General features: G+C 44.4%; 2 protein-coding genes across 4 annotated transcripts in view; one reads left to right on the forward strand and one right to left on the reverse strand.

Annotated features, from left to right (window-relative positions):
• The window catches only part of pphln1 (periphilin 1), a 42,598-nt gene extending 33,412 nt beyond the window's left edge, over nucleotides 1–9,186 (forward strand). For all 3 annotated transcript variants that reach the window (XM_083659644.1, XM_083659645.1, XM_083659646.1), the window contains one exon: nucleotides 8,140–9,186. In XM_083659644.1, coding sequence (XP_083515770.1) covers nucleotides 8,140–8,334 — 195 coding nt within the window. In that variant the 3' untranslated portion in view covers nucleotides 8,335–9,186. The remainder of the gene's footprint in view (nucleotides 1–8,139) is intronic.
• An 870-nt stretch (nucleotides 9,187–10,056) lies between these two features.
• Nucleotides 10,057–17,271, reverse strand: part of prickle1b (prickle homolog 1b) — a 42,589-nt gene continuing 35,374 nt past the window's right edge. The window contains exons 5-8 of the mRNA XM_083632247.1: nucleotides 15,468–15,671; nucleotides 13,853–14,039; nucleotides 12,585–13,577; nucleotides 10,057–12,463 (exon numbers count right to left, since the gene is read on the reverse strand). Of these exons, the coding sequence (XP_083488373.1) occupies nucleotides 11,466–12,463; nucleotides 12,585–13,577; nucleotides 13,853–14,039; nucleotides 15,468–15,671 (2,382 nt within the window). The 3' untranslated portion in view covers nucleotides 10,057–11,465. The remainder of the gene's footprint in view (nucleotides 12,464–12,584; nucleotides 13,578–13,852; nucleotides 14,040–15,467; nucleotides 15,672–17,271) is intronic.

Genomic DNA, 17,271 nt, shown 5'->3' on the forward strand with positions numbered 1-17,271 from the left:
TACAGGGACAAATAGAGGAAAAATGGAGAGACTAATGGGATGTGTGAGTGTCCCTGAGGTCTGTCAGTGAGTCACGTCATGTCTGGCGATGAGTAGGAGTTCAGTATTTATATAGAAAAATGGGGCACTTTGTCCATCTGGTAAAAGTAGACACATCGTCACAGTTGTGCATCAGGGATCAATTTTTTTGTCCTTTTTGGATTTCCCATTTTTGGGCATATGAATTTTCCATTCATTTGTATGAAGAAAACAGATTTTTGTATTTAACATTTACTTATCCAGGGAAGGTTGACCTATTGTGCATGTTCATGTTGTAGTGTGTGTGTGTTTTATTTTTTATGCATGTTTTTAGTGGGGGGTTCCTATCTGGATGAAACCCGAGGGGAGCACAGGGAGAACATGCAAACTCCACACAGAAAGGCCCTTTTGAGGAGCCCCCCTTGGCAGTAGGCACTAAGGACATGGGAATGGGGACACACACCATCAGCGTCCCGGGTGGGAATCGAACCCAGGACCTTCTTGCCGTGAGGCGACAGCACTACCACTGCGCCACCGTGTCCCCCTTGCATGCTTTTGTTCAGCAAAGCCCCACTTCACATTCACAGTGAAGCACAGTTTCACAGCTTGAAGCTGCCCCCAGTCCAACCAGTCTCTTACTGCTGGCCTTGAATAGCTCTACTGGAGCTGACTTGAGATCAGCAGTAGGAGCTTGAGTGCCTCGCTCAAGGGCAGCTCTTACTCCTCATCACCCCCGTTGAAACTCTGCACCTGGTTTCACAAACCTCCCTGAAGTGATGCTCTAATATGATTGCGATACTGCTACACACGTAGTTTTTAAAGGCATGCGGTTAAAGTTGATTCCTGGGTGAGAGGTTGATGATTGAGATACAGCGCTTATCTCAGTGCTTTCTGTGTGGGAATCCATCCTGAGCATGTCCTGATGTCCTGAGGCTGCTGGCTACCAACTTTTATTTCACTTCCAAAATGAAGATCACTGCAAAAATGTTAACGTCAGTGGAGCCGTTTTTTCACCCTGATACTCTTCCCCCCCCTGCGGTATTTTCACCCTTTTCCTTGTCGGTGCATGTTTCTAGCTTCTGGTGAAGGATTAGCAGTTGGAAACACAGTAAAGCCACTTTTGGGGTGTTCTATAAACCCAAGATGCAGTTAACACACAGAATCCAACTGCTCTGTGTGTGAGCAGCAGCTCTCTCTCAACTGTTTTATGAGACATTGGTGGCTCAGTGTGAAATGGCAGCTCCCAAACAAGATTCCAACAGCACCTCCTCGCTGTCCCTCTAACACCTGTTATAAGCCTCAGAGCCACCACTAAAATGGGCTTTTATTGGTCCTTGGTCCAGCCTAGCCAATAGAAAGGGCCCCTTATTGAGCTCTAGGGGAGAAGTGTTTATCTTTTGACACAGCGTGATGTGTTTTAACACCAGAGTGATCATCTCAGTTTCAGTGATGGTGGTGTCTTTACACCTAGACGCCAGGTAGAGCAGGAAGGAAACAACTTCTCATCTCCTCAATTAAGACTTGCTCTCTCATCGCTCATGACCTTGGCCTGTCAGTACTTCTGACTCCTAAATCTACAATGACTAGATTGCTCTTCATAGATATCAAATCAAGACACATTCAACACTCAAACTGTCTTCATAGATATCAAATCAAGACACACTCAACACTCAAACTGTCTTCATAGATATCAAATCAAGACACACTCAACACTCAAACTGTCTTCATAGATATCAAATCAAGACACATTCAACACTCTATAGCCACTTCTTAACATGCAGTGGAATCCGTATTATAACCTGCACCTAGCCGGTTGGCCTGCATGTTAAACAACAATTAGCCGGCCTACGCGCACTCCCGAGACTCCGTATCTTATCTACCTCGACCACCGGTATAAGATCCGCTTCCACGCAAGCGCTGGTCATGTTAAACAGTGGAACGATATGATCCGCATATGTCTGAGTGGGCGGGTGTGGCTCTTCGTGACTCACTTCACGTTCGGTAGTTTATTAATTAATGAATCGTTCGGGCAATCGCTTATATCAACGAGCAAACTCACGGTTTCCTCAAGTGCTGCAAAAACGGCTTGGTTTGTTAAGTGGGTGCTAGAATGACCGTGCTTTCCGAGGTGAGGGCTGGCTTGACTGCAGAGAGGCAGCAGGGAAGGAAATAAAAGTGAAAAGTGGAGCAGAAACGCGCTCCTGAGAATACGAGGCAGCAGGATGACTGAAGCAAATGAAACAACTATCACAAAGAGCAGCCGACATTCTGACACTTTTTGCGCAATGCGTGCCGCTCTATCTGCCTGTTTGTCTCTCTGCCAGTGCCCGCATGTCTGTTTAGTGTGCGTGTGTGTGTGGCATGTCATTTTTAACGCTGTTCATAATAGTCCATGGGCCAAGGCAAAAACCGGTACCACCTGAGGTGACCGCACGATTTTGTTATTTTTGTCTTCCTACATGTCTCTAGTTTATATTTTGGTATGATAACCCTGCCGATTTGGTAGCTTAAGGATAGTTATCACTCTGTAAACAAACCTACCCCCATATAAATGACAAAACCCTGATTTCTGTGTATTAGTCCAGATGATATGTGAAAATGATGTTCCCTTTTTCGTAAAAGCATGAAACTTGGTACGCTTATAGTTTGGGCCCCTGTACAGTTTCAGAAATTGAGTCCTCGCAAAAATGCCTTGTGGCGGCCATTTTAATTCTGCCATAAGCAAATTATGTAGTTTGCATCATATCTCCTGAACCACACATGCTAACACTGAAAAGGAGATGTCTATCCCAACGTTTTCATGGTCAAGGATTACAATGATACCCTATAGAACATCATAAACTGTTAACGTGACTAATCAATGGTGAATTTGATGACGTTGTGAGAAGGAAATGACAGTATCTGCACCGATGCTATAACTTCAAAGCCATGACCATTCTCTGGCTAAGATGTTTTGATGAGTGATTTGACTTATATATACCTTTTGTTAAAATAGCGCCCAGGTCCCTCCTAAAGATCCTGGGATTTTCCTTGCCAGATTGCCAAATCCAAGATGGCCACTGGCGCCATGTTAAAAAATTGACTTTTGACCCAGAGCACATAGAATAATGTATGAAGACACTTTTCGGTGCAAGTCAACCACAAGGAATCCGATTCTGACATCAGTTTGACATTATGGCATAGTTTTGACCCAGAATTCCAAGATGGCTGCCATCCAGTATTGTGGAAATGTAACTTTTGAATGGGAAGGCATACTGTGCGTTTGGGGTTTACCACAAGGAAGGAGATTAACAATGGTGGATGTTTTGGGAGTCATTTCAGAATTATGTTCACTGAAAAGATGTTAATGTCAACACCCATTTTACCTTGGTACTGCTGTACCAACTACCCCCAGGATTTCTTGCATTAAAATATTTAATGAATGTATGACAAGATAACTAAAATAAGCTTGTTTTATTAGCTGTAGCTATAGATTCTGAATCATCAGATTCCGCTCATCATCTTTAGCCAAGTATGCTGTGTCATACCGGTCGATCACACAGATGATATGTCAACATCACCATGGCGGGCAAGGATGATGGATGACACCTTGTGGACATAGTCCGACCACTTGTATGGGGTGCCATCTTGTGTCTGCCGATCCAATTGCTGATGGAGTTGCCATCCTCTAGATTTATTTGTTTATTTGTTTATTTAAAGGATCCCCATTAGCTGACGCCATGGCATCAGCTAGTCTTCCTGGGGTCCACAACATGTAAAGAAGTCACATGACAAAAATTACATCATAATACAAAAAGGATTGAAAAAAACTACATTCATATTGATACAAAAATACACATGAAATTACATGACATATAAATGTGAGTTAAAAGAGTGGGACATGTGTAATCATAAAAGAAACAAAGAAAAAAAGACAAGAACTGTTTGACCTCAAACTATTCAGTCTATCTATCTAGATCATGCCCATGTCAACGAGAGTGATGTAGGGTTCTTGCAGCCCTACAGATTGGAGATAGAGCTTCTAGATGTGCTTGCTCTTCTGCGTCTTCCTGTATGTGATGTTGGAGTTGAATAAGGCCACACATTAATCAAAAACACAATGTTCCAGCAACTCGTGGAGGTTTACAAGTTGACTACAACCAGGTCAATCATTGCCTTGGAGCGCTCCACTCCATCTCAGCAGCTCCTACCTTGAGTTCCTCCCCGGGTAGTCTCACTTGCCAGACTCCCTCCCTACAATGGCAGAGTCTGGCTGCTAATACCTCCACCCTGGTATAGGGGAAAAAGGCTCTGTTCACCTTTACAACTATCCACCAAAAGTATAAAGCAGGCCTGCTTTATTGCACAATCCAGATCCAACCGTTTTCAGCATGTAGCAACGAGCTAGCATTGTTGATGTTGTTGTTTCACAGTGGCACAGGCATTTGAGATAGACAGATTCGACACGGAGGGAGTGGAAACGAAATCCATAAATGGTCGCCACCAGTCAGTCAGAGCGGGTTGGAGCATGCATGCAGGGAGGAGGGTGGAAGATGATTGTGATGCTGCAGATGCAAAGTGCCGCTGTGTGTAAATTCAGCTTGAGCAGGACCCTGGCCATTCACACCAGACGCACTGCTTTGCTCCGCGCCAGTGACAACTTGTACTGACTTCCTATCTGGCTTCACACAATCACTCGCGGGTCTCACACAAAAATAGATCAGACGCCGAAACAATCTCTGCATGGGGCGAGCCGGCCGCATCACGACTGGTCTGACTGAACGGTCTAATGTGCTAACAAGTGCGCCAAAATGAAACTGGCTGCGCTTCCAGATGCTTCGTCACTTCAGCGTCTGGTGTGTTTGCACCTTTTCGCATCCATTTTGAGCCATGCCTGCATGCATGAGTTCAACTCCTTCCCGTTTGACCTGGCCTCCCCAACCCTCTGCACCCTACAGTCTGCCTGCCTCTGATGAACTCATTGCAGACTTAAAATCAGCCCATGCTGCAGGAGAGGAGAAGTTGACCAGATTCTTGCAAGTCCCGGGGGCCCTATCTTCGCAAAAGCGGTACGCCGCGCTCAATGCAAATTGGGGGCGTGCACAAGTGCATGCCTGTTATAATTTTACTGGACATAGGTGTGCCACAATCAGGCATTTCTGCGCAGAATACGGGGCAGCACCTCTTACGCGCTAAATACTCCGCTGCGCTTGAGCGCACCATAATCTCTATGCTGTGCAGCGCAGCGCAGAGTAAAATTCCTTTTGGATATGTCATTACACACGGACGTGCCACGCCAGTACATCAAATTCTGCTGCTAAAATTGGATATTAGCAGATAATTCAGCGAGGCAATCAACTATAACTCACTGAGAAACTTTTATCACATCGCAAAGAGGGAAATTAATTGAGAAAACTTGTTGGACAATGGACATAGGCTATTCACCTATCCCATAGTCTCACTGGCCAGCCTCCCCTCCCATGCAGGTCTCCATAGTGGGATTGCAATGGGCGGCGCTTAGAGGCAGTGCCCTTGGAAAATAGTTTCCAACAATCCAACTTGCCCTTTTGAGCGTGTAGCAACGAGCTAGCGTGTAGGTTTCTGCCGTTAGCTTGCTAGCTAGTTAGCGTTGTTGTTTTCACTGAGGCGGCAGGGCACTATTTACAGCGACACACAGGGAGGAGGGAGCGGAAGCTGCTCTGATTGACGTGGTCGGAGCCAATGACAGAGTTTGTAATAAGCCGGGAGCAGACATCCGGCAGCCATTGAAACAGTCGCTCCAATGGGAGAGCAGCTGTAGAGCAGGGGAGGGCTTATCCCAGTTGCCTGTTTCCGTGGCGCCAGACTCCTCTCCCGGTAGGGAGGGGAGGCTGGCCAGCGAAACTAACATAATTATGAAATTACCCTCAAAACACAATAATTGTCATTACTAAACCATGTTTGGTAGGCATGTATTTGCAATTAAATCAGCTATAATTCACCATTGTTAATCTCCGTCCTTACTCTAAAAATGGTAAACCCCAAACACCACATACGTATATGTTGCCATTCACAAGTTAAGTTTTCACACTACTGGATGGCAGCCATCTTGGAATTCTGGGTCAAAATTATGTCAGAATGTTAAACCGGTGTCAGAATCAGATTCTTTGTGGTTGACTTACACCGAATAGTGTCTTCATACATTATTCTAGGTGCTCTGGTTTAAAAGTAAATTTTTCAACATTGTACCAGTGGCCATCTTGGATTTGGCCGTATGGCAGAAAGTCGCAGGATGTTTGGGAGGGGCCTGGGGGCTATTTTAACAAAAGGCCCATAGAAGTCAAATTACTCATCAAAAATGTTAGCCAGAGAGTGGTCATGGAATTGAGGTTATAGCATCAGTTATCAGAAACTGTGATTTCCTTCTCACGTCATTAAATTCACCATTGATTAGTTACTTTAACAGTTTATGATGTTCTATATGGTATCATTGTAATCCTTGACCATGAAAACATAGGGATAGACATCACCTTTTCTGTGTTATCATGTGTGGTTCAGGAGATATGATGCAAACTACATAATTCACTTATGGCGGAATTAAAATGGCCCCCATGAGGCATTTTTGTGATGGCTTAATTTCTGAAGATTTATGGGGCCCTAAACTATATGCGTAACAAGTTTCATGCTTTTATGAAAAAGTGAACATGATTTTCACATATCATCTGGACTAATACACAGAAATCAGGGTTTTGTCATTATATGGGAGAAGGTTTTTTACAGAGTGATAACTATCAATAAGCTACCAGATTGGCACGGTTATCATACCAAAATATAAACTAGAGACATGTAGGAAGACAAAAATACAAAAATTGTGCGGTCTCCTTAGGTGGTATCGATTTCACCATTGGCCCATGGACTAATTGCATTGTATCCTTCTCAAAACACCACTGAATTCACCAAAACACCACTGAATTCACCATTAACTATTCATGTGAACAGTTTATGATGTTGTATAGGGTGTCATTGTAATCCCTGACCATGAAAACATAGGGGTAGACATCACATTTTCTGCGTTATCATGTGTGGTTCAGGAGATATGATGAAATCAGGGTTTTGTCATTTTTTGGGGGTAGGTTTGTTTACAGAGTGATAACTATCCTTAAGCTACCAAATCGGAAGGGTTATCATACCAAAATATAAACTAGAGACATGTAGGAAGACAAAAATAACAAAATCGTGCGGTCACCTCAGGTGGTACCGATATGTCAAAATTTCAGCCTTGGCCCATGGACTATAACGAGCAGAGCGTGTTTAGGCTATCGTATGGCTCCATCCCCAAATTAATTTTCATCGTCCCTGACGCTACTGTGCGCCCACACTGCGGAGTGGATAGGAGCTGACTGACTCTGACTGATAGGCTATCAAAGTTTTGTGGGGAGAAATACATTTCAAACTAGTCAGATATGACTTGAATGTCATAAAATAAATCACCCACAGTGATTGACGACAGTCCGACCACTATTTTGACTGCGTGGCTTTATGTAGCTTAACAAAGGCATTTTTGGCACATTGCCACCCCTCGTTGTCAATGGACTCCGTTAAAACATGTTTTTTGAAGTCTCCAGATTTGTCAGGCAGGCAGACTGTGCATCCACACTGTGGAGAGGATAGGAGCTGACTGACTGATAGGCTATCAAACTTTTGTGGGGAGAAATAAATTTAAAACAAGTCAGATATGACTTGATTTGTTTGGTTACAAATTCGCTAAAGCTGTTTCCTATCACATTTCTTGTTTTTGATAGATGCTACCGCGCCGCCCCCCCCCCCCCCCCCCCCCCCCCCCCCCCCCCCCCCGCCGCCCACTGGCAGAAAAAACGGCTCATATCCAGTTGTTTCTTAACAAAGACCCCTCATGTTTAGAAAGGCAAAACCTGAAAATATCCTGTTCTCTCTAGCAGGACATGATCCAGATAACATGTTTAAAAGGCACTAAACTGTCTTCTTCAACATGCCAGAACAAAAAAGTAATTTGAGTCATTTTTGGGGGTCAAGAGTAACTCTTTGAACCTTTTGCACTCCTTTTTTTCTGTAGCGTTTGAGTTGTGGACCTCAAGCTTCTATTGGTTTTACATTGATCCCATATCATCTTCCCGTCACATCCAGGTGTACCGTCAGGACTGCGAGACCTTCGGCATGGTGGTGAAGATGCTGGTGGCTAAGGACCCAAACCTGGAGAAGCAGCTGCAGGTTCCCCTCAGGGAGAATCTCGGGGAGATCCGCGAACGTTGCCTGGAGGACCTCAAACACTTCATCAGCGAGCTGGACGAAGTGATCCGGCAGCCGGAACCTTCGGCCTGAGACCTGCCCGGCCCCCCTCTTCACTTCTGACGAACTTAATCTAAGACGGCCTAATCATGGCTCATCATCACACTGACACACGGGCTCAGATATCTGCTCTGTTTACGTGAGATTGAGCATGGGAATGATTGTCAACATCATGCAGATTGCTGGATATCTGCATAGATTCTGGGTTGCTGGATTTCTATAATAGTCACACCTGGACGGACTGAACCCACTCTACAGCACAGCAACCCAAGGAACAACTCTGCATTGAGAGAAAATGAATTGTTGCACTCGATGTTGGGATGAACAGTGTTAGTTTTGAACAGATCTTTTTTTTATTATCAAAAGGCAAAGGCGTTTCCATTTGCTATTCACTGAAGGGTATTAATAACAACAAACTGTCCTTTTTAAAACAAGCTTTTCTGTCCAGTCTTTCAACAAGCTAATTGATTCTGACTGGGAGTAATATTCGAAAAGCAGCCAGTCTCATGTTACCATGGAAACGGTCAACACTGCTTTCATTGGTTTCCTCTCGGGATGAAAAGCAGTTGTTGAAAGGGTCGACTGCCAGCCCTCCAATGTGATCCCATTTTTCCATCTTTGGCAACCCGAAAGCCAGATAAAATACAGTGAATTGTTTTGTGATATGCTCAGCAATGTCAAATTAATTTTGTAGCAGTCAGATGTGTGACTTGGTGCTGCTAAATGCACAACAGTGCTACATTCTTGTGTAAATCTGTATGGTCTGGAAATGTTACCAGTTTGTTAGTTTCATTGCATTGTCTCATTTTGCTTTTGAATCGTTATGCCCTCTGTTTCTTTAACAAACCTAAACTGTACAAAGCTTGTTTACTGTGATGAGATGAAAAAAAGATGCTGAACATGTTTTTGAAGAATAAACATAATTTGTATTAACTTCTATGCTTTTAGCTTGATCTATAGTACAAGATGTTCATTGGAAAGTCATCCTTATACCATATTACAACTCTAGGGTTTTTCTGAGATTCTGTCTTGAGGAGAATTTTGTCTTTGCTTATCCCTTTAAGACAAAGGCATATTGGTATTTATGTGGAGGTTTAAGAGCATGGGCCGTCAAAATAGTCTCTCACAAAAAGGTCGCCATACCGTGGCTCGCCTGGTAGCACGCGTACGATGGAGGCTCGGTCCGTTGCATGGCCGACGCAGGTTTGAATCTGACCCGAGGTCCTTTGCCGCATGTCATTCGCTCTCCTCACCTTTCCTGTTTCCTGTTTCCATTACACCTCAAGTCCCCCATACACACACACACACACCCTGATGTGTAAAGTGCTTTGGGTGCCTTTAAAGCACTATAACATCCAATCAACCATTATGATTACTGCATGGCTCAAATGAGCATTTGACCTTAATCAGCTCCAACTTCCAGCAGAGATTATATTCAAACTAATCAGGCTTCCTAAACTGGACCAAGTGTAGAAAAAGGTTTTGACGGTGTCCAGGTCTTTAATAATAGGCAAAACCACAAAAACCCAGACAGTTTTAAGGCATCTATCTGGACTATCACCATTGCACTTTTAATTTGGTCCCTGAGAGAGAATTGCACACTATTAAGCACATCAGCGATATTTGTTAAACCTTTTTGTTAAAGGTGTAAAACCTTGCAATGAACCTGAAAAGTCTACAAATGTATGTTAAAAAACCCAATGTAATAATAAATGTCATTGTCACAATGACAATCGTTCATGAAGCTTTGGACAGAGTATTTATTAAAAGCTTTTTTACATCACAAAGCATTTTAACTGGTTATGACAGAGCAAGGGTAGTGAATACAGTAAATGGGGGTATTTGTGCCATATTTTATATTTTGTACACCAATAGTGAGTATTGTGGAGGATACATGATAGAATAGACATTGTTACCAGGTAACATGGCACTTTTACTCTAAAGACTGGTTTGTGTAGTGGCACATTTTTTTGGTTTCTCATAAAACATTGATGAGGTCGGTTTGTTAATGATTACAACTGCTGTTTTCCATCATACACTTCAAAAGAAACATTTCTTTAAACCAAGGATATAAAAATAACAGTATTAAAATCTTAACTTAGTATATACATTATCATTTTATACTATTACGTATTAAATAATTATTTGATTAGTTTCTAGATGCTACTTTAATTATCAACCTCCATGTTTAAGTGTTGCCATTTCAATGTACACAACGGTATTGCTGCAATACAAAACTGATCATAAAGCATTAAAAAAAATTGGCAAATGTATAAATGAGGAAAAACGTTTACAAGTAAATGTCTTCACTATTTCAAAGTCTGTGCATAATTCTTGTATCCAACGTCCAAAAAGATTCCAATTCCAACCAATAACCATGTCCAGGGTCAGGAAGTTACTTTAAAACGAGGCTTGCAAATTCACCAGTCCACACATCATTTTAGTGCTAAAAAATAAAGTCCCAGAATCTGGGCCAGGTTTGCACACACACAAAAACATGATTTTCTGACTATATGTTGCACAGGTCCGATCTTTCCATTGCTGTCTAAACAGTCTGACTCAGATATTTTCAGAATCACGTTTATATGTATTTTGACATGACTTAATGAGAATTATATCTGGGAGATTATATCTGATATATTTAGCCTTGAAAGGGAAAAGATGGGCCAAGGATAAGATTGGTCATTGGGGTGCACAGGTATTTGGCCATGCAGCTGCTGCACATAACAGAATAAGAAAGATAAAAGTGTAGGCTTTCTGCCATAATTATAGGCTCCTTGGGCATCTGATTCTGACCTAGCATAGAGCTAGGAGCTGTTCTAAGGGTATAATAACAATGTATTTCCACATCTGCACATTTTATAAGCTCAGGTTGAAGGTTTTGATAAATGATGCCCTTAATCCCAACTATAGAGCTCATAGTTGTTAAAAGTTTGTTTGAGAAGTCAAACTACCTTGGCTACTAATTATCTTGTGACCTTACTATCGAGTTTAGGAGAAAATTGACATTCCATGCAAATGTGAGTCATTTCAACATGCCTGTCTGAACACACTAATTTGATCTGTGCCACATCACTCAGGTATCATATGATCAGAAAATCAGATTTTGTTTAGTGTAGTGCGGCCCATAATGTAAATACAGCCCTAGTTATCAGTCTGAGCTGTTAGGAGATGATGCAGTTTTTGGCCCGGTGGCTCTTTGGGCGAGCAGTCCGTGAGCCGTGGCTCTGGGGTGAGAGGGCTGTGACCCGAGTGGGATAGTCCTCAGCATAGTACTGGTAGCGTCCAGCAGCCCGAGGCTGGGGAATTGGCTGGCCCAGGAAATAACCCTCCTCTTCTGAATCAGATGAAGAGGAGGAGCAGGTAGAGCACCAGTCATCCTCGTCTCTGTAGAGGTCCATGAAATGGTCAACTCGTGGGTCTCCTTGTGCTGAGCTTTGGAGGGTGTAGTCGGACCGGGTTTGGGAATAGGCCAAGGGCAGTCTGTGTGAGGAAGGCTGGGTGAACTGGGCACCACCCTGAGGATTCACCAAACTCTGCTGCTGTGGCTCATAGGGCCTCTGCGCCCTCTCCAAAGGCACCATGTGAAGGGCATTGTCTGAGCGGGCTTTGCGGCTCCTGTGGTGCCTACCTTGGTGGTGGTGCTGCCTGCTGCGCCCGTGGTGGCTAGTTGGGCGGCTTCGTTCTCGGTTCAGCTCATCTGGGCGGTATACCCTCCGCTGTGGTTTCTCACTCATGGGGTGCTGTCTGATGTTGACATCGATGCCACCATTATATCCATTGTCCACAGTGTCTTCTGAGAACTTCACCATCTGAGGCGGCCTGGACTGAGACCTGCTCCTCCTCAGAGCTGGGGCATGGAGCAAAGAGGGGGGGAGGCCCTCCTGATGAGGGGACAATGAGAGAAGTCCACCCGCTGTGCCTCCCCTCATTGCCATTGCTACCTCCTCCTCTACATCCTCTTCCTCCTCTAAGGCCACCCTCTGGTGGTTCAGCTCTAAGTTGAGGTTGAGGGAGTTGGTGCTGTGGTGAAGCTGGGATGAGTTAAGGGTCCCCATGTTGCTCATCTTCTCACAGTCATCAACATGCTCCAAGGGATCCTGCAGACCATGAAGGGAACAGAGTATAGGTCTGTCCTTACCATCTCCATCCACTGATGCACCTGAGAGAGCAAGCAGGAGAGATAAACATACATGTTGTGAACTTATTATAAAATTACTTTTATACATAAAAAGAAAATCAATTCTTTCCTATAAACCGAGCTGCAACAGTAGTGTCCTTACCAGTGATGTTGGACAGAGCCAGTGAGTCCATGGAGTCTCCAACACCCTGCTCAACCTTTCTCAACTCATCAGCGATACACTCCAGGGAGTCTTCGTACCAACGCCCAGGGTCCTGCCAGAAGGCCTGTCTTCCTGGCCCAGATTGCTCCTGATCCTGGTCCAGCTCTTGGATCTTTCTGGCACTAGCAGGGCCCGGGTGGCTCCCATAGGCTGAGTCTCCCAACCCATCCTGGGACTGGGCCCAGTACATTTCAGGGAGGTGCGTCTTACTCATCAGTCCAGGGCTAAGGCTGTTGCTTCTAGTTTGATTGTACGTCTGACTCTGGGTGGGACTGGCAGGGCTTGGAGAGGAGGCAGTGACACCCATGGAGGTAGTGTCAGGTTTCAGCCAGGGGTCACAAACACCAATCAGCCTATTTCTGTCACTACCAGGGCTGGGGGCTTCGAGGGATTGTTGCTGGGGTTGATGTAACATCCCACGATCGCCAAACTTGAGCAGGAGCTGAGTCATATAGTCCTCATGCTCGGCCCACTCCTCTGGATCCTCTTCGCCCCCGACATCCTGCTCTTCCCTCTCCCTCCAGAACCTCTCATCCTCCAGGCCTAGACGGGCCAGCTTCCGCCCTACAATATCAATGTCCCCATCCACATCTCCATCACCCTCTCCATCCCCATACTTGTACTCCAATGACGGGATGGCGGCAGGGGGGTTAAACAGCTGCGACTGCCTCCACTGGTCAGCGGGCCTGCTGCTCTTCCCCATGCGGATACTGCGCCGCGATTCACGTGAACGGGCAGACTGGAAGGCAGAATCGGACGAGTCGGAGGCGTGGATATCTTCCCCTTGGCTGCAGGCCTTGGAGCAATAGATGCGACCCTGCTTAGGCAGGAAGGGACAGCCCAGCAGGGAGGTCTTACACTGGGCACAACAGAAGCACTGGTCTGTGGCATGCCAGTGTACACCTTCGTAAGTCATCTGGGCATGGTCCACACCTATATGAAGGTAGAATGGAGGTTAACAGAGTTTGTAAGAATATAATTTTTGCAAAGGTATAGTTGAACATCAGTCAGTGAAGCAACACATCAGTTGAAATCAGCATCTTGTGTTCAAACTTGTGTGTAGGAATCCCAAAAGAGGCTATCTCTTGCTATTCTAACACCGAAGATGGATAAAAGAAACAAATAGGCATAGTAAAATATATCTTTCGTGCCTCACTATTAAACCCAGCTTTTCTCAAACGGAACTCCATTTAAGATAAATAACTCACCGATGTTCTCACCGCAGGCCTCACAGTACTCTGCATAGAGTGACTCGAAGCAGCCACAGCAGTAGGGCCGGCCATCTTTCATGATGTACCGCTGGCCTCCGAGCAGCGTCTCGCACTCGAAACAGGCAAAGTGCTTCATGTGCCAGTGACGACCCTCTGCCTCCGTGCACTCATCCGCAAAAATGATCTGAGGACAAACACACACACATGCAGCCGTTAGTCTTGTGGAGCTTTGTAGCCCCAAACGCTCGGCCATCGTCAATGTCGGGCCATCGGTGAGCATCTGTGGCCATAGTTTTTGAGGTGCGTCCCGCACTGTTGTCAGTAGCTGGCCTTCTCGGCAGCTTTTCCGAATTGGCGTCCGGCCATCGTTGAGAGAAATCACTCTGATTCGAGAAGAGAGGACATGCACAAAACATTCTTCTCGTTTTTTCAACTTCATCTCATCTGATCATTCCGATATATACACATATTTGACAACAATGTTGCCTTCGGGAACGCCCCTTGAGCGTGTCGCTGTATGATTTCACTCATTTAGTGTGGTTTCTCCAAGACCAAGGGCTGACAATGCCAGTGCCATTTGCAACTTTTTGATCAGACATAGACTTGATTAGTAGCTATATTCCACCTATATTATAGCTATATTACGAGAGCGTCTAAGTGGTGAGCGAGTGTGGGGTGAAAATGGCAGGCAAGCACTGCTTTGTTCATGTATCTGGTTTGTACATCTAGGTCTCATGCAGGCGCAGAACATTGTGCTAGTTGACCATCGGCTGTCATCTTTGCGGTGTGTTCAAGTGCAACTTTTGGACCCCGACACAGGTGATGTGAGGCGATGCAACAGTCGGCCTTCGTTGCTGCTCGTTCTTTGCCGTCGACTTGGTGTGCCTGGGCCCTAACAGTGTTGGGGTTAAATGGAAAACATGCTACAGCATCAATATCCGCGCCGTATGCGAGGGTTGCGCCATGGCCGGCGAGCCTGCTGGCGCAGCCGGCGTGCAGCTCCCTGAATATGTGACTCGACGCAGCTGACGCAAACAGTGCAAGTATAATATAATGTTGTTTGGGAGATAACAGGAGAGAGTGAAACCTATTACCAAGTATATGCACTCCATTCTCTCCTCGGACTAACTTCTAGGGAGATGGGTGGGGGGAGGGATGGGGTTGGGATTTATTTGTTTATTTTGTTTGGTTTGTCTTGTTTTATTTTACGCAATGTGCGTGTGCTCAAGCAGAGATGTTTATAGATCTGTAATATTGTCAACGAATGAGCAACTGTACGAAAAATAAAATAAATCTTGAAAAAAAAAAACCATATGAAAACATTTAGATACCGTGTAAAAAGAATAAAAGGAATAAAAGGAATAAAAGGGTTAAAATTTTAAAAAGATAGCGTTTGAGTATATATGTATTATAGTATATAGGTCTAGCTACCGTCGGCAAGGCTCCAAGTTGAGGTTGACGTTGCAGCATGTTTTCCGCATTAGAGGGACCATTGCCTACATCTATGGGGAGATTGTTGGCACTGACATTGCCACTGGCAGGGGCTCTGTGTAAACCATAGAGCACTTATTTGTTACTTATTTTGTAACTCACTCCTACTACAACTACCTACCTCATCACAGGCAGAGCATCGTGGCTTGAGCAGTTCAGCGTGGTGTCTTCCACAGTGGATCTTGCCATTCTGGTAGAAGTAGATCAGATCCACCAGCAGCTCACGACACGTGTCGCACACAAAGCATGCTGGGTGCCAGCAGGGGCTCGGCCCAGCCCTGGACGCAAAGATGGCCATCTCCCCTCCACTGATGCCTCCATCACACTGGTAGTCAGAAAGAAACAACATTATGACTATTAACATTTCAGGCATTGTGTTCATGTTTTTATTCAGAGAGACTAAACCAGTAGAGGTACAAGTCTCTTAGGCAGGACACGTTGAAATGAATATGGTTCATATTAAATGACTGGATTCTGTTCAATACTGATCTAGGATCATGTGTTGATGCCTACACTACCTTGAGAATAAACCTGAAGCAACATAATACTGATCTAGGATCATGTGTTGATGCTCACATTCTGCTTCATGAACACAAATGTGAGTTCATGTGACCGGATGGTTTAGCAGGATAACAGCATAATGGGGATATCTTTTCAAAATAGATCTGTGATACTCTGTTGATAACAGCATAATGGGGATATCTTTTCAAAATAGATCTGTGATACTCTGTTGATAACAGCATAATGGGGATATCTTTTCAAAATAGATCTGTGATACTCTGTTGATAACAGCATAATGGGGATATCTTTTCAAAATAGATCTGTGATACTCTGTTGATGGCTATGACAGATGATGAATGCAAAAATAAACAAGAGAGGGATTGTGGAGGTATCTATTCCATAAATCACCTCTCAGTTACAGTGGGGCGAAAACAAAGCAGGCTAAACAACAGGTGATCATACTGTAAGTGCCAATGGAATATGATCTATTCAAAACAGATCAATGATAACTGTCACAACAGAAACACAATAACATGGGCACAGACAGAGGAATCTAATCTTTCCAAAGCAATCCTAATGAAGAGTAGACGCCTGTTGTTACAAAATGATTTATTGCACAAAATAAAAACGATAAAAACTTTTTTCAAGCTAAGTTGGTAACCTTGGGCTGTAGGCTATAGTGTATTGGAGTCAAACTCTCCATAACAACATATGGGTAGATTCAACTACATAAATGCACATACTTTTCTGTAAAGATTAAATGAATGGGTTAATTCCAAAACACCCTATATCTTGGAAGAAAGAAAGGAAGAAATTCTGACTAAATTGAATCTGTCAATATTTCAAAAACAGATGAACCTGTTCTATTCTAAACTATTTTGTTAACAAATGTTTTGAGATGACTCGTGACTTTAATTGTAACCCCATAATGTGCTTTGCTTTTGCCTCGGCAATCATCTGGGAGTGTAGGCATGACTTCTGCTTTATTTTGGCATCAAAGTCTTCATTCAGCAACTCGGCTGTTTGCCTCTGGACAGAATTTGTGTTGCCCGGCGATGTCGGTTTAAAGGGAATACACTGGCCTTGGTCCCGGCCCGGGTCCAAAGATCATATGACTCCACAGAGATTGACCGAGCATGTCTGAACGTGCAATCACAAGTCTTTATATAACCCGGCGGAGCCATGAGACACCAGGCGGCCACGGGATACCATACCCAGCTGTTAACCATTATTACCAGGCTGGACAGGGGCCTTGGATACAGGGGTGTCAAGTGTCCCCTGGAGTTACGGCACCAGGAAACTGGAGCCTGACAAAGTGTGTGTGGATATATGTGTGTGGGCGTGTTGTGTGTGTGTGTGTGTGTGTGTGTGGGGGGGGGGGGTTGTTTGTGTGTGTGTGTGTGTGTGTGTGTGTGTGTGTGTGT

Source organism: Poromitra crassiceps (genome assembly GCF_964638095.1).
Source record: "Poromitra crassiceps genome assembly, chromosome: 2".
Taxonomy (NCBI): domain Eukaryota; kingdom Metazoa; phylum Chordata; class Actinopteri; order Beryciformes; family Melamphaidae; genus Poromitra; species Poromitra crassiceps.